Source organism: Urocitellus parryii, chromosome 4, assembly GCF_045843805.1.
Source record: "Urocitellus parryii isolate mUroPar1 chromosome 4, mUroPar1.hap1, whole genome shotgun sequence".
NCBI lineage: Eukaryota > Metazoa > Chordata > Mammalia > Rodentia > Sciuridae > Urocitellus > Urocitellus parryii.
This window is the reverse complement of record NC_135534.1, coordinates 173139021-173152406: the sequence shown is the minus strand read 5'-3', so window position 1 is coordinate 173152406 and position 13386 is coordinate 173139021. Positions and strand designations below refer to the sequence as shown.

At 35.7% G+C, this 13386-nt stretch overlaps 1 protein-coding gene across 1 annotated transcript; it reads right to left on the bottom strand.

Annotated features, from left to right (window-relative positions):
• Positions 1 to 2895: 2895 nt before the first annotated feature.
• Positions 2896 to 10549, bottom strand: Dnaja1 (DnaJ heat shock protein family (Hsp40) member A1). Its single transcript, XM_077797893.1, has 6 exons — positions 10451 to 10549; positions 10093 to 10320; positions 6432 to 6546; positions 4693 to 4808; positions 4331 to 4431; positions 2896 to 3663 (listed from the first exon to the last, which is right to left on the bottom strand). The coding sequence occupies exons 2-6, from the start codon at positions 10262 to 10264 to the stop codon at positions 3445 to 3447; spliced, it is 723 nt and encodes a 240-aa protein (XP_077654019.1). The 5' UTR covers positions 10265 to 10320; positions 10451 to 10549; the 3' UTR covers positions 2896 to 3444.
• Positions 10550 to 13386: the final 2837 nt, after the last annotated feature.

Sequence of the window (13386 nt, the reverse complement as noted above, 5' to 3'; positions counted from 1 at the left end):
AGCTGGCTACTGGATATTGCTTAGTTTGTGCTAGTTTACAATCAAGAATCTAGTCAGCACATATTCATTTCTTCCAGGAGTTTTGTGGAGCACTTCTATTCCTAGCATCAAGTGCTGGGGATGGTGCAAAAAAGGCTAGTTTCTGCCTTATGGTAAAGAAGAGCTAGACAAAAAGAGTGATATGCTGATGGGTTAGGAAAACATTTCTGGAGGTGACCATAAAAGAACAACCAGGAGGAAGAGTTGAAAGTAAAGTTGTTTGGCATCTAAAGAGAGAGAACCTTTCCAGGAATGGCAAACTGGCAAGGCAGCAAAGTAAGTGCTAGACAAATTGGTAGTCTTGGGAGACCAGGCCAAAGCCTGGATTAGAAGCCATTACATTTTTAAATTAACATAATGCATGTTGAGCAAACAAAATTGAAAATATTTTTGCCTTTTATTCCACACAAAACTCAGGGTTAAAAAATGGTAGTGCACTTATTGTCTTGTGACTAACTTTAGTACTTTCCAACACTTCCTCTTTTGCGTGTCCCTAGTTCCAGAGAAAGAGGGATCAGCACCTGAGTCTGGGCCACTTTGGCAGGAGAGCCCACTCCAGCTACATGGGGTTAGGGGCTGAAGATCAGGTGGTGCTACTCCTTTACTTTCTAAAAACTACAGCCTTGGACTAAGGTTGGGCTTGGAGGTAAAATGCTCATCTAGCATGCAGGAGGCCCTGGATTTGTTCTGAAGGGCAACCTCCAGCCAGGGATCATGTTACCAGTATGATGGCAGAGGCTAAAGGGAGTTGGGTGCCAAGGATCTATGTGCACTTATTCTGAAATTAAGTATATGGGTTTAGGTTCCTGGGAGTTTAGTACATAAACTCAAAAATATGTGGCATTAAATTCATTAGATTAAGGACCTATGTCCTATGCTCCACTTAATATCTGAGATACCACCCTAAGGTATTCCAAAGCAACATGTTTTTAAATGACATGAAATTTTAGGTATATATCCTCTTTACTACTTCCACTAATATAGCCTTTATTAAGCTCTTTGTTACTATGTAATCAGCCTTATTCAAGTCTCAGAACCACTTCAGTAGGGAGATTCTATTAAGACCCCACAAATAAGGGGCTGGGCATGTAGCTCAGTGGTAGAATGCTTGTCTCACATGTATGAGATACGGGGTTCAATCCTTAGCACCACATAAAAAAATAATAAAACACTGGGGACAGTAAAGAAGGTAGAATGAGATAGACATTATTACCCTAGGTATATGTATGACTGGACATATGGTGCAAAGCTACATTGTGTACAACCAGAGAAAGTTGTGCTGCCGTTTGTAAAGTGAATCGAAATGTATTCTGCTGTAATATATACCTACTTAAATAAATTTAAAAAAAGATAAAAGACCCCACAAATACATAAAAAAATGATTTCCAGACATGATATACTTTAATGACACAACTTGCATGGAGCTCACATTGAAAACCAGATAATTCCAGAGCTCCATTTCTTACTTCTGCTGTTTTTCTCAAATTTTCAAGAGTTTAGGCTAAGGCAAAGAAACCATGGATTGTTTCTCCACATTCTGTTAAATATTTACCCAAGCAAACCACAGGTAGTGAGGTAAGTGGAAATAAATGAATTGCAAGAATCTGGACCTGTCTTTGTAGTCACTAGCTTTTACTCATACTATAACACTGGTCTTAATGTTACCTGGCAACTTGTTTCAAAGACAAATTCTTAGGTCGTACCCCAGACTTACAGCATCAAATTGGTAGTGAGGCCTGGCAAACATGTTCAAATTTGAGAAGCCAGTAGACTAGAGAGGGTGGTTTTCCCATTAAAAAAAAAAAAAGGTGTTTAAATTCCTGCTATCGATCTCCAAAGGTGGATGAGATGACACATTTTGAAAGATAAAAGGTGCAAGAATGGCATTTTTTTGTATTGTGCATTCTCGTTTCTGTGCTTTTAGAGCTTCCTTTCCCACTGAGAAGCTGCTATGAAGTAAAGTATGCATCATGTTGGGAAGTCCTCCCGACAGTGATAGCCAAGATTGAGAACCAGTGTCAAACCAACATTGAAGATTTGGATATTATTTTCTACCCCAAGTTTAGTTTCTCCTCTTTAGTGCATGAGGGAAACTTTCAGGCTACTTCCAGGTTGGAAATGTTTAAGGCAGGAAGTTATTATTACCCTCAACCCCAGTGGTTGACAAGTTTTTAATGCCCCTTTCCTCTTGATTCATACCAAGTCAACCCTCTACTTTCACTCCCCACCCATGTTTAATATTAAGCATTTAATTATCTTAATATTAATTTTGTTGTTAATTTTAAGTAAAATGAAGCTATGTATCTTAATTAAAATCTAATGCTTTCATGATCTGAGGGGGAAAAAAAAAGCCTGCAGTGACACACTGGAAATGCTTTGTAATCAGTATATTAAGGAGACATTCATACATTTCAAGAATTGCTTAAATTCTGATATCCAGATTTAAGCATGTGAACATATGATGACTTTTAAACACACGGTTAAAGCTATTCATCATATTTGCTAGACTACCAACATCAAATTACAGTTACTTTGGAGCATAAGTCAAATGGTTTAAGTCTGTAACATACCTAAGGAACACCTTCCTATATTATACATGCAAACTACTTTTCCATGTATAGGTCTCTTCGTTTTAATTTCTGTTATCCAGCTCTGGATTTCACTACCAGGGCTTACCATGGTCCAAAGAGAAGGGAAAAATGTAACCAGGACTGGTCAACACAGTTTTGTATATATGTGTATGTATATATATATATATTTTTAAAAGATGGCACAATAGAAGGGAATGCAATTCTACAAGTGCAAGCCCTTAAGAAGCAGCATATAATGATAAACCCCATCTTTTGAAAGGTATCATTTCTTTCACTGATACCAGAAGCAAAATTATACATTATGTCACCTTCAAGTAAGTTGAGGCAATAGAATGCAGTCATCACAAGAGTCCCACTTAATACAAATAACTAGACAGACCAACACTCCTCTACAAATTAAGTTTTCTTTTTCTGATTGCAAGTTAAATACAGAGTTTTAATTTTATAGCTTAACAATGAAGGGTCATACACTGAAATCAACACATATACCTAGTATACTTTTCAGTCTAAGTTTGTCCACATACACAGCTGAAATCAATTACAAGGTATGGCCTAACAGATGCTAGGGGAACTTTTTTAAAAGTAGTCTTTACAGGTATTAAACAACTTCTTGCACACTGAAGTCATCATACATACAGGGCAAAGTCAGAGCTTTTATATTTGCGTTTATTCTTCATTTAACTTTTAAAACACTACTATAATTGAATATTAAAACAAAAACAATAGCAAGTAGTGAGCATATTATGATTATAGTCCTTCACTCATTCACTACTGCATATAAAATGCCTGCAGTGAGTATTATTCACTGGCCCCATTAAGAGGTTTGACACTGAACACCACCTCTGGGATGATGTTCATCATCCTCATATGCTTCTCCATTATAATGGCGCCGTCTTTCCTGATTTGGATCAAAGTCCACCAGTTCTACCTGATCCATTTCATCAGTCTCTTCCACTTCCTTCCTCTCAGGTAGGAGTTTTTCCAGCAAAGAGAGTTTGTCAGGAGACAGAAAGCCATTTTCAGGAAAGTTTACCTACAAAAAGAAATTTCTGTTAATTTAATTTCATTATTAGCTTCTTCAAGTATCATGGACTCATTTCCCCTAGAAAAACATAATTTTTAAACGAATATGCCAAAGGTCAATACTGTGAACCCCAGTTTAAGAATTTTGACAAAAGTCAGGTCTTCTTTTGTTCTTGCTGTACTGGGATCAAACAGAGGACCCTGTGTATATTGGGCCAAGTGTTGAGCTATATACCAAACTTCTAAAGAAAAATTTGAGACAGAAGATCTAAGTTGCCCAGGCTGGGCTTGCATTTGTGATCTCCTGCCACAGTCTCATGAATTGGTGAGCATGTGCTAATACAACAAGCAAAAGCCAGGTCTTCAAAACAAAAAAACGCTGGTTCTAGCACTGCTTCACTCAGCAAATAGATATTTAAAACATAAGAATCCACCCTCAGAAACATTTAATCCTTCTTAAGAGATTAACAAAGCTCTTTTGACTTTAAAAAGGTCATCCCTTTCTTAATGATGCAAATAAACCCATCCCCAACTTGTTATTAAGTAACAATAAGATTAATATATATCTTTTTATGCAAGGGGGAATATAAATGAGATTATTTGGCACTCAGAAAATGTTAATTCTAACCAATGGTTAAGCTAACCATTCTCAAATATCCTAGAGTATTATAGCTTACCTTAAACTCGATGATTAGGCGACCCTTTTCATATGGTCTACGATAAATTGGCATACCTTCATTTAGCACACACTTTATATCTCCATGCTTGACAATCTGACCTAAAAACATCAAAGTCAAGTTCTAAGTATGGCTATATTTTTACATGGCAAGGAAAACAATAAAGGAATGTCCTAACTGATAGGAATTATAATTTATGAGGCAGAACAATCCTAGTCTCTTCTGTTTATGACCTTATCAACCCAGGGAAGGATATATAATGGAGGAAGAAAAAATACCAGCTATCTTCCAGTGCCTCTACTTCTTAGTTATTAGGAGATTAGGAAATCTAGAATAGGGAAAAACTCATCTAGTTACCATACCTGGATGAGAGGTGATGACTATGGTTCGATTATCAAGAGTAGATATTGGCTTCTGGAAGCCACATAATGCTTCCACCAGCTGTATGTCCATACACATGAAAAGGTCTTCTCCTCGTCTATATCAATGAAAACATGGCACATATTTACATCTTTCAAACTACCAATGATTATAAGTACTAGAGTGGGCAACTGCTTTCTTCTTTTTAAAAATTTTTTTTGGGTACCAGGGATTGAACTCAGGTACACTCAACCATTGAGCTACACCCCCAGCCCTATTTTGTATTTTATTTAAGAGACAGGGTCTCACCGAGTTGCTTAGTGCCTCGCTGTTGCTGAGGCCGGCTTTGAACTCGTGATCCTCCTGCCTCAGGCTCCCAAGCCACTGGGATTATAGGCATGCACCTTGCTGCTTTCTTCTTGAACAGAATCGATGCAGTTCACATACAGTAACCCCTCCCAATCCCCCTAAAAATGGAACAGAGCTAAGAACTGGGAACAGCAGTTCCTGAACAAGGTTTTAAAATCCTTCCACACATTCTGGTAACCTGTACCACTTAACATTTAAAATAAAGTTTCTTGGAAAAGAAAAAATTCTCGGGCTGGGGATGTGGCTCAAGCGGTAGCGCGCTCGCCTGGCATGCGTGCGGCCCGGGTTTGATCCTCAGCACCACATACAAACAAAGATGTTGTGTCCACCAAATACTAAAAAAAAAAAAAAATAAATAAATATATTTTTTAAAAAAATAGCCCACAATCTGCTCTGGAAATGCTCATCTTCACCTTTCACTTAAAAAGAGAAAAAATTCTCATAAGAATGAGGTTTAAAGAAAGCAAATACAGGGCTGGGGCTGTGGCTCAATGATAGAGCACTTGCCTGGCACTGGATTTGATCCCTGGTACCACATAAAAATCAGTAAAATAAAGGCATTGTATCCATCAACAACTAATTAAAAGACATTTTTAAAGAAGTAAAAAAAAAAAAAATTAAAAAAGTAAATAAATAAAAAGAAAGCAAATATACACCAGGAACAGAGAACATTACTTGTGTATAAATTTAAACAGACCTGGGCTGGGTCCTAGATTATTTAGGCTCTGTGAAATTAAATAATGGAGACAACAGATTTCAAGCAATAGTAAGAATTTCCTTATTGATATATGTCATCCTGAACTCGTCAGCATTTCTCATTATTTTTGAGACATTTGTGAAACACCACCCCACATAATTCATTCTAAACCAGTTCTTTGAAGATGTTGTCCTAATCCTATCATCAGTCTCTCATGTTTCATCGATGGATATATTTAATAATTCACTGTTAACGATTAACTTTCTTGTGTTTCAACATAAGTTCATCATAAACTCAATGTTAAATATTTTATAGCAGTAGACCTGAATTTACATACACCTGAGCCCAAACTTCTCTTTTGAGATGATTTTAGATAGTTACACTTAAAAGCAACTCAATTTATCACTAACTCAGGATTGAAAACTAGTGAAAGGGTTATGACCTTATGACTGAGGGTAAAATTTTGCCTAGGGATGTTTCCCTTCAAGCACCCATTCATGCTCATAGAAAACATCTCCTAATTGAAATACACCTTTTAAGTTTCAGATTAAGATTTCCAGAAATAACATTCTAAGGATAAGTTCTAAGGGTAAATAAAATAACCGTTCTAGGGAAGCTCATTTAAATAAAAACAAATAAAAACAACCAAATATACAATGTCATTTAAGTATTTACCGAGTAAAAACAGCATGGTCCTTCTGATCTAATACAATGATAATATCTCCTGGTTCCAGTCCTGGCTCTTGGTCTCCTTCACCATGGAATGTTATCTTCTGTCCATCTTTCATGCCTAAAAACAAGAGAACAGCATGTACTTTTGCTGAATATCCATCCATTACTGAGGTGAGAACTGCAAAATCTTCTAAAACACACAGATTTGTTTGTGTATACATGAAAAACAAATGCTAAAATCTTGTGGATGGTAAATTTTCAGAGAAATGACTAATGACTTCTTAATCAGTTCAGTTTGCTACTAAAGAAAGCTATCAAATAGAAAACAAACTCTAGAAGCAAACAGACAAGACTTCAAAGCTCAGAGCTGCTATTTAGTGGCTGGACTACTCTGGGGAACTAAGTTGCATAACCTTTCTAAGTTTCAACTTTCCCAAAGAGACACCTAACTCATTAGAGCTGTTGAGAGGATTTAAGTAAAAAATGCCTATGCTATCACATTAAGAAAAAAAAAAAAAAAAAAAAAAAAAAAAGGAGGAGGACAGGGCCATCAAGTTACACACAAAAGTACAAAGCAACAAACTGTGCAAACTGCTCCCCACCCCCAAAATACCTAGGCCAGTACCAAACTGGCAGATAGTAAACATTATAGGCAATAAACATTAATTACTTCCACTATAACATTTAAGAATCTTTTCCAAGAGGCTTACACCACGGCCCAGTGGTAGAGCACTTGCCTAGCATGTGAGGCACTGGGTTTGATTCTCAGCATCCCATACAAATAAATGAATAAAATAAAGGTCCATCAACATCTTAAAAAAAATTTAAAACAAACCTTTTTCAAGTTATTTATATTAAGTCTAACAGTAATAAATCAACTTTCTTTTCACTATTGTACCATTTATAAGAGTATCTAGATATAAACTAAAAATATTTAAAATGTGCAATATTGGGTCTAAGGGTATAGCTTGATCGTAGAACACTTGTTCGGCACGTGCATGCAAGGCTCTGGTTTCGATCCTTCAATACTACAGCAATAAAAAAACTGGGAAGGAGAGAGGAGGTTTAGTGGCCAATGTCAAAAACACAGATAGGGGCCTGGGGATATAGGTCAGTTGGTAGAGTGCTTGCCTTACATGCATAAAGCTCTGGGTTCAATCCCCAGCACCACCCCCCCAAAAGAAAAAACACAGGAAAGACGATTTTCCAGCAGGATATTTTTAAAAAGATCAGTATTTTTACTGAGATTCTCCTCAACTTCTATTTCTCTCTGCCCCATATACTTTAGTTCAGTAAAGGCTATAACATCTCTAACAACTTATATAAGAAAATCTTGTTTTTTCAGATTGCACTGTAGCAGTATCTGCTGAACTAATGATTACCAAGGTCACTGAACATAAGCAATAGTGATTCCACATTTTAGAAATAAGCATATGTATGCATACATAAACATCCACTCCATACAAATGCAGTCAACAGTGCAACGGATTTCCATGGATTAATCAAGATTCCATGGTTAACCTATGATTAATATTTTATGTATTGTACTTCCACATGTTCTCCCCACGTTATTCTGAAGCAAAATTAATCCACAAATACTTCAGTATGGACTTAAAACCAATACCGATCAGTACTGACAAAATTTAATAATCTGTCTTTAAACTATATACTAGCAAAGTAATTGTCTTGTTACATCAGTAAAGCAGTTAAATTCAGCTAATTTTTCTTGGTTGTTCTCAATGTAAAGAGCACACCATTAATAGCATCATTTGCAATCAATGCTCTAAGTATATATATATATATTGCTGTGTTTTTTTTTTCTTTGTACAATATTGATTTTCTCCCTCTTTATTTCAACCCATCACACCTATGATATTGCTGTGTTTAAGAGAAGACATCAAAGAGAAAAACTCAAAAGCACAAACCCTATTCATCATGGGCCAGTTAAATTAATTTGTAAATCAAATTTATAAAAATACGTAAAAGTTACCTGGTTAATTAAAAATTTTTGTGAGAGGGCAGTTACCATAATTTACATGATAGACTTTATATATATATATATAATTTATTTATCAATTTCTACTTCTTCCCAATAATATATATAACTATAGTTATAGTTATACCTTGATTGGCCAGGGAAGCCAATATTAAAACACCACAGAAATACCAATTTCTACTTCTTCCTGATAATATACATGTATATAACTATAGTTACACCTTGATACCAGCAGGAAACTAACTGGTCCTTGATCTGCCTCAAACACCAAAATCTGAGGATGCTGAAGTCCCTTATACAATAAAATGATGTAGCATTTGCATATAACCTATGCACATCTTCCTGCACACTTACTTATGTCTAAATTACTTGTAACATAGTACAATAAGTTGCAAATAGTTTTTGTATTACATTGTTTTAAGAAGCGATGACAAGGGGGGGGAAAATCTGTACATATTCAGTACAATGAATATTGTACTGAATATATACTGTATTGAATATATAGTCCCCAAATATTTTCAACCCAAAGTTGGCTGAATCTGCAGATGCACAAAGGATAACTTTAATGTAACTACTTAATTAATTTGAGTTATATGTTACTATGAAAAGATGCTCATATTATCAGTTCCAGTTTGACAGATACAATATTAGTTTCATTTTATAAAAGCACTCTGAAAGAGATTAATACCATAATGTTGACTGTCTCACAGAATTACACATAATCAATTTTTCTCTGGGGTTATACATATTTCTAAAATGAACATGCACTGCTGTAATACATCTAAAATTTTAAAATAAGCCAACAAAATTAAGAAAATGACAAAATAGTTTAATCCTAAAATGCATAAATATAAAAAAGTTACATAGTTATAACCTAGAGCCCAATAGGTAGAAACTGAGAGGGATATCATAAAACTTAAAAAGCCAAAAAACCAGAACGAGTCATCTAAATCCTTACAAATCAATTAAGAAAAGGAACAGTATGACAGGCATGGCAGCATACACCTACAGTGCCAATTAGTCACAAGACTGAGGCAGGGGGATGGCTTAAGCCCAGGGGTTTGATGCCACCTGGGCAACACACTGAGATGTTTTTCAAAGGAAAAAAGGGAACAAAAAATTCAGCATTTTAATACAATAATTACAATAATTTTAATACAATAATTAAGAAGTGGACAAATAAGAACATTTAAACATTTAAGATGAATTTTAACGAGGCCATTCTTCATTTAAACCTCTTTCTCTCCTCCCAAATCCTTAAAAGTATGCATATCTTTTAATCTAATAATTCTTAAAGATATTAAGAATGGGTACACAGCTTAACTGTAATTTAATTTTAAAAGGTCAAAGAATTCTGGTGCAACAGGAATTAAGTTTGCACGGAACATTATTCAATCACTTATGCCAGAAAAATGACCCTCTTTTACACTGAAGGGTTTCTGAATCTTCCTAATTATTAAACAGTGCTTTTTTTTTTTTTTTAGATGTTGATGGACCTTTAGTTTATTCATTTATTTTCATGTGGTGCTGAGAATTGAACGAAGTGCCTCACACATGCTAGACAAGCACTCTACCATTGTGTCACAACCCCACCTATAAAAACAGTATATTTTTAAAAATAGTATTATTAAACTTGCCATGGAACTTCCTCTAGGGATCAGAACTCACCTTTGTCAATATGAACTTCCAGAATCTTCTTCTCTCGAACTATCTTCCTTCCATTGCAGCTTTTACATCTATCTTTAGGACTGATCCGCTCCCCATGGCCCTGGCACTCCATGCACACAGACTGAATTTGCTGAACCATTCCAGGTCCTATCTGATGAATTCTTATTTGCATTCCAGTACCTCGGCAGTTGGGACAGCACTCTACTGCTCCTTTCTTACCACCCCGGCCTTAAAAGTGTTTAAAAGAAATTTATGTGTAAGTTTAGCAACAGATACAGTAATGCACATCTGTCAAGTTTTACCTATTCAGTCTTTAGCTCCATTTTCAGTTATGTAAAGGAATGTCAAAAGATCATACCTTCACATTTGTCACAAATCACATTCTTTTGCAGAGCCAGTTTTCTTGTTGCACCATTATATAAGTCTTCTAATGTTACTGAGAGCTGGTGCACAACGTTTTTACCTAGAACAAAACACTACTCATTAAAAACCCATCTAAAATGCTATTATCTTATGTTGAAGTCACTATAAAAATTGGTAAAGAATAATGAAAAATGAGCCTCATAAGGATCTATCATCAGTTGAGCACCTATTCACAGAATGTTTACCATATTATCACATGTGATCGTGGAACTGTGATAAAATTACAGATGAAGAAAATTGGGTCAGAGACTAACATGCCCAAGGACACAGACATACCATCTTAGAAATATGGCAATCAAAGATATTACCTCCAAATTCAAGGTTAGCTAAGTAAGCTCATTTCACAAATAATTCAAATACGTATTTCTGTGCCAATGTTTTCTTTGAAGCTTTCACTCAGGTATGACATTGAGCAACAGAGTCAATTACTTCATCCAAAATTCTTTAGCACAGTAAATTCCTAACAGTCAAGATTGGACAGGGAAGCCAATGAAGACACCACTGAAATATCAATTTCTACTTCTTCCCGATTCAGTAGGGACAGCCATTTACCACTGGGCAAGCACTGTTTTTTTTTTTTAAGGATAAATTTATCATACCCTTCATAACTGCATTGCTCAACAGAACTTTCTGCAGTAATGGAAATGTTTTAGTTGTACTGTCCAGTATAGCAGCCACTAGTCACACGTGTTTAGTGGGCACATAAGAAAGTGTGATGATTACTTCAACTGAAGAATTGCATTTTCTCCTTTATCCCAAATTAATACAAATTTAAAGATCCCCAGGTGGCCTGAGGCTTCAAAGGAGTGTCACACATTACTTTCATATTAGAACAGGGAGTAGAGTTTTGAGATCACATAAGGACAGTATGACAACAGAAATGAAACAGTTTCCCAATGGTTAGTTAATAAGTTTCTAGCTAATGATTCCACAAGGACTTTATCCACTGCAACAGTATTGCCTTATGCATGACTGAAAAAAGTTCTCAAACTCTTTTCTGGACAATATGCCTATTGAACATTTTAACTTCCTAAATAGAATGTGAAGCATTAACAACTATATCCTTCTGCTCCTAGCTGTATCTTTGGGTTCTATTATCACAAACAGTCCATGTAGTTGGTTATGGCATGCTGAAAGCCACACTTTTCATCAACCTTTTTACAGTACCGGGGACTGAATTCAGGAACCTTCTTCTACCTCTGTGCTACACACCCAAGCCCTTCTTCAATTTGAATCAGGATCTTGCTAAGTTGCTCCTGCAGGCCTGGGGCTTGTGATGCTCCTGCCTCAGTACCCAAGTATCTAGAATTACAGGAATATATCACCATTCTCAGCTCACTGTAACTTTTATGTGGAAAGTACAGGCAAGGAAAAAGTAAAAGTTTCTAGAGTTTGGTCAAGTGATAAATTTTAGGCCAATTCTTTATTTTAAAAAAGATAAAAACTACAAATACTTTTCTGTAGGACAAACCATCTAATGGTTTATTAAACAAGTGATCTGGGTTTCTGATTTTGTTTTTAGTAAACTATTAACATAATCCTCTCCTGAAGACCGGTATATAAAAACATCTGCCCTTGCTTATATAAACTACACAGGGAATAAAGTGAGATTGTCTTCTCTTGACTGAAACACTTATTCCATGTACAGCCTACAGACTACTTTTCTGCTAAATAGTCAATGTACATATTTTGAGAAAACAAAGATGAATCAAGATTAAAAAGATAATGGGCTACACAGTCAATGAGCCTATGTTTTCATTGCTACCTCTACTGTTCCCTTTGCTATGAGCTTGAATAATTTATTTCTGAACTTTAATATCTCACCTGACTGAAAAAGGCACAGGAACATGGGTTCCAGGGCACAGGAACCAAGTAAGATTCGCAAAGGGTTTTAAAACTATGTTGCTATGCTTTGTTCCCTTAATTAATGTTTGGTAACCTGAGGGAGTTGGATGTATCCAACCAAGGGCTTTAAAAGCACTCATTTGTTACCACTTGATTGGCTTAGCTATTTTTAGTTACACAAAATCTCATTTATAAAATTACACCAGAAATCGGAACAAACAGAAGCAGTTTATGGGTCAATCTACAACATTATACCAACAAGTCAACAAGCATTTTAAAACGAGTGATTTCTCAAAAATTTGTTTTGATCAACAGCTACTGAAACTTGCTGCATGTAGATCTTTCTTACCTCTCCTTTCTCTCTGCATCCTTCCTCCTCCTCCAAAAAACATATCAAAGATGTCCATGGGGGAGCCAAAACCACCACCTGCTCCACCCTCCTTAATTGCCTGTTCTCCTCCTTTGTCATATAATTCCCTTTTCTTGGCATCAGAGAGAACTTCATAAGCTTGAGAAATCTGTTTAAACTATTTGAGAAAAGGAGAGTCAATTTTCTTAAAAACAACAACAACAAAAAAACCCACTCAATTTCAGACAGTAATAGAAACACTTTACATATCCGCAAAGAACTACTCAGATGTTCACAAACATATTACTTGCCTTTTCACCTTCATTTGGATTCTTATCAGGGTGGTACTTCAAGGCCAATTTTCTGTAAGCCTTTTTTAATTCTTCCTGGGTGGCATTGGGTTTGACCCCCAAAACATCATAGTAAGTGGTTTCTTTCACCATTTTCTACAGCCTGAAATAAAAATGCAATTTTAATCAGCTTTCAAATGGTAGTTTTTAATTAGTAAAGTCAGGACTAAGGCACAGCAAACTGTTACTTTGTTAAATCTGATTTTAAAAACACCACCTCCGCTAAACTTCACAGAAATGTAACAATTCCTGTGATAATTCAGCTACAAGTTCTAGTTAACTAAATGTAAGCAAAAAATCATCAAGGAATTCAAAAGCATTCTAGCA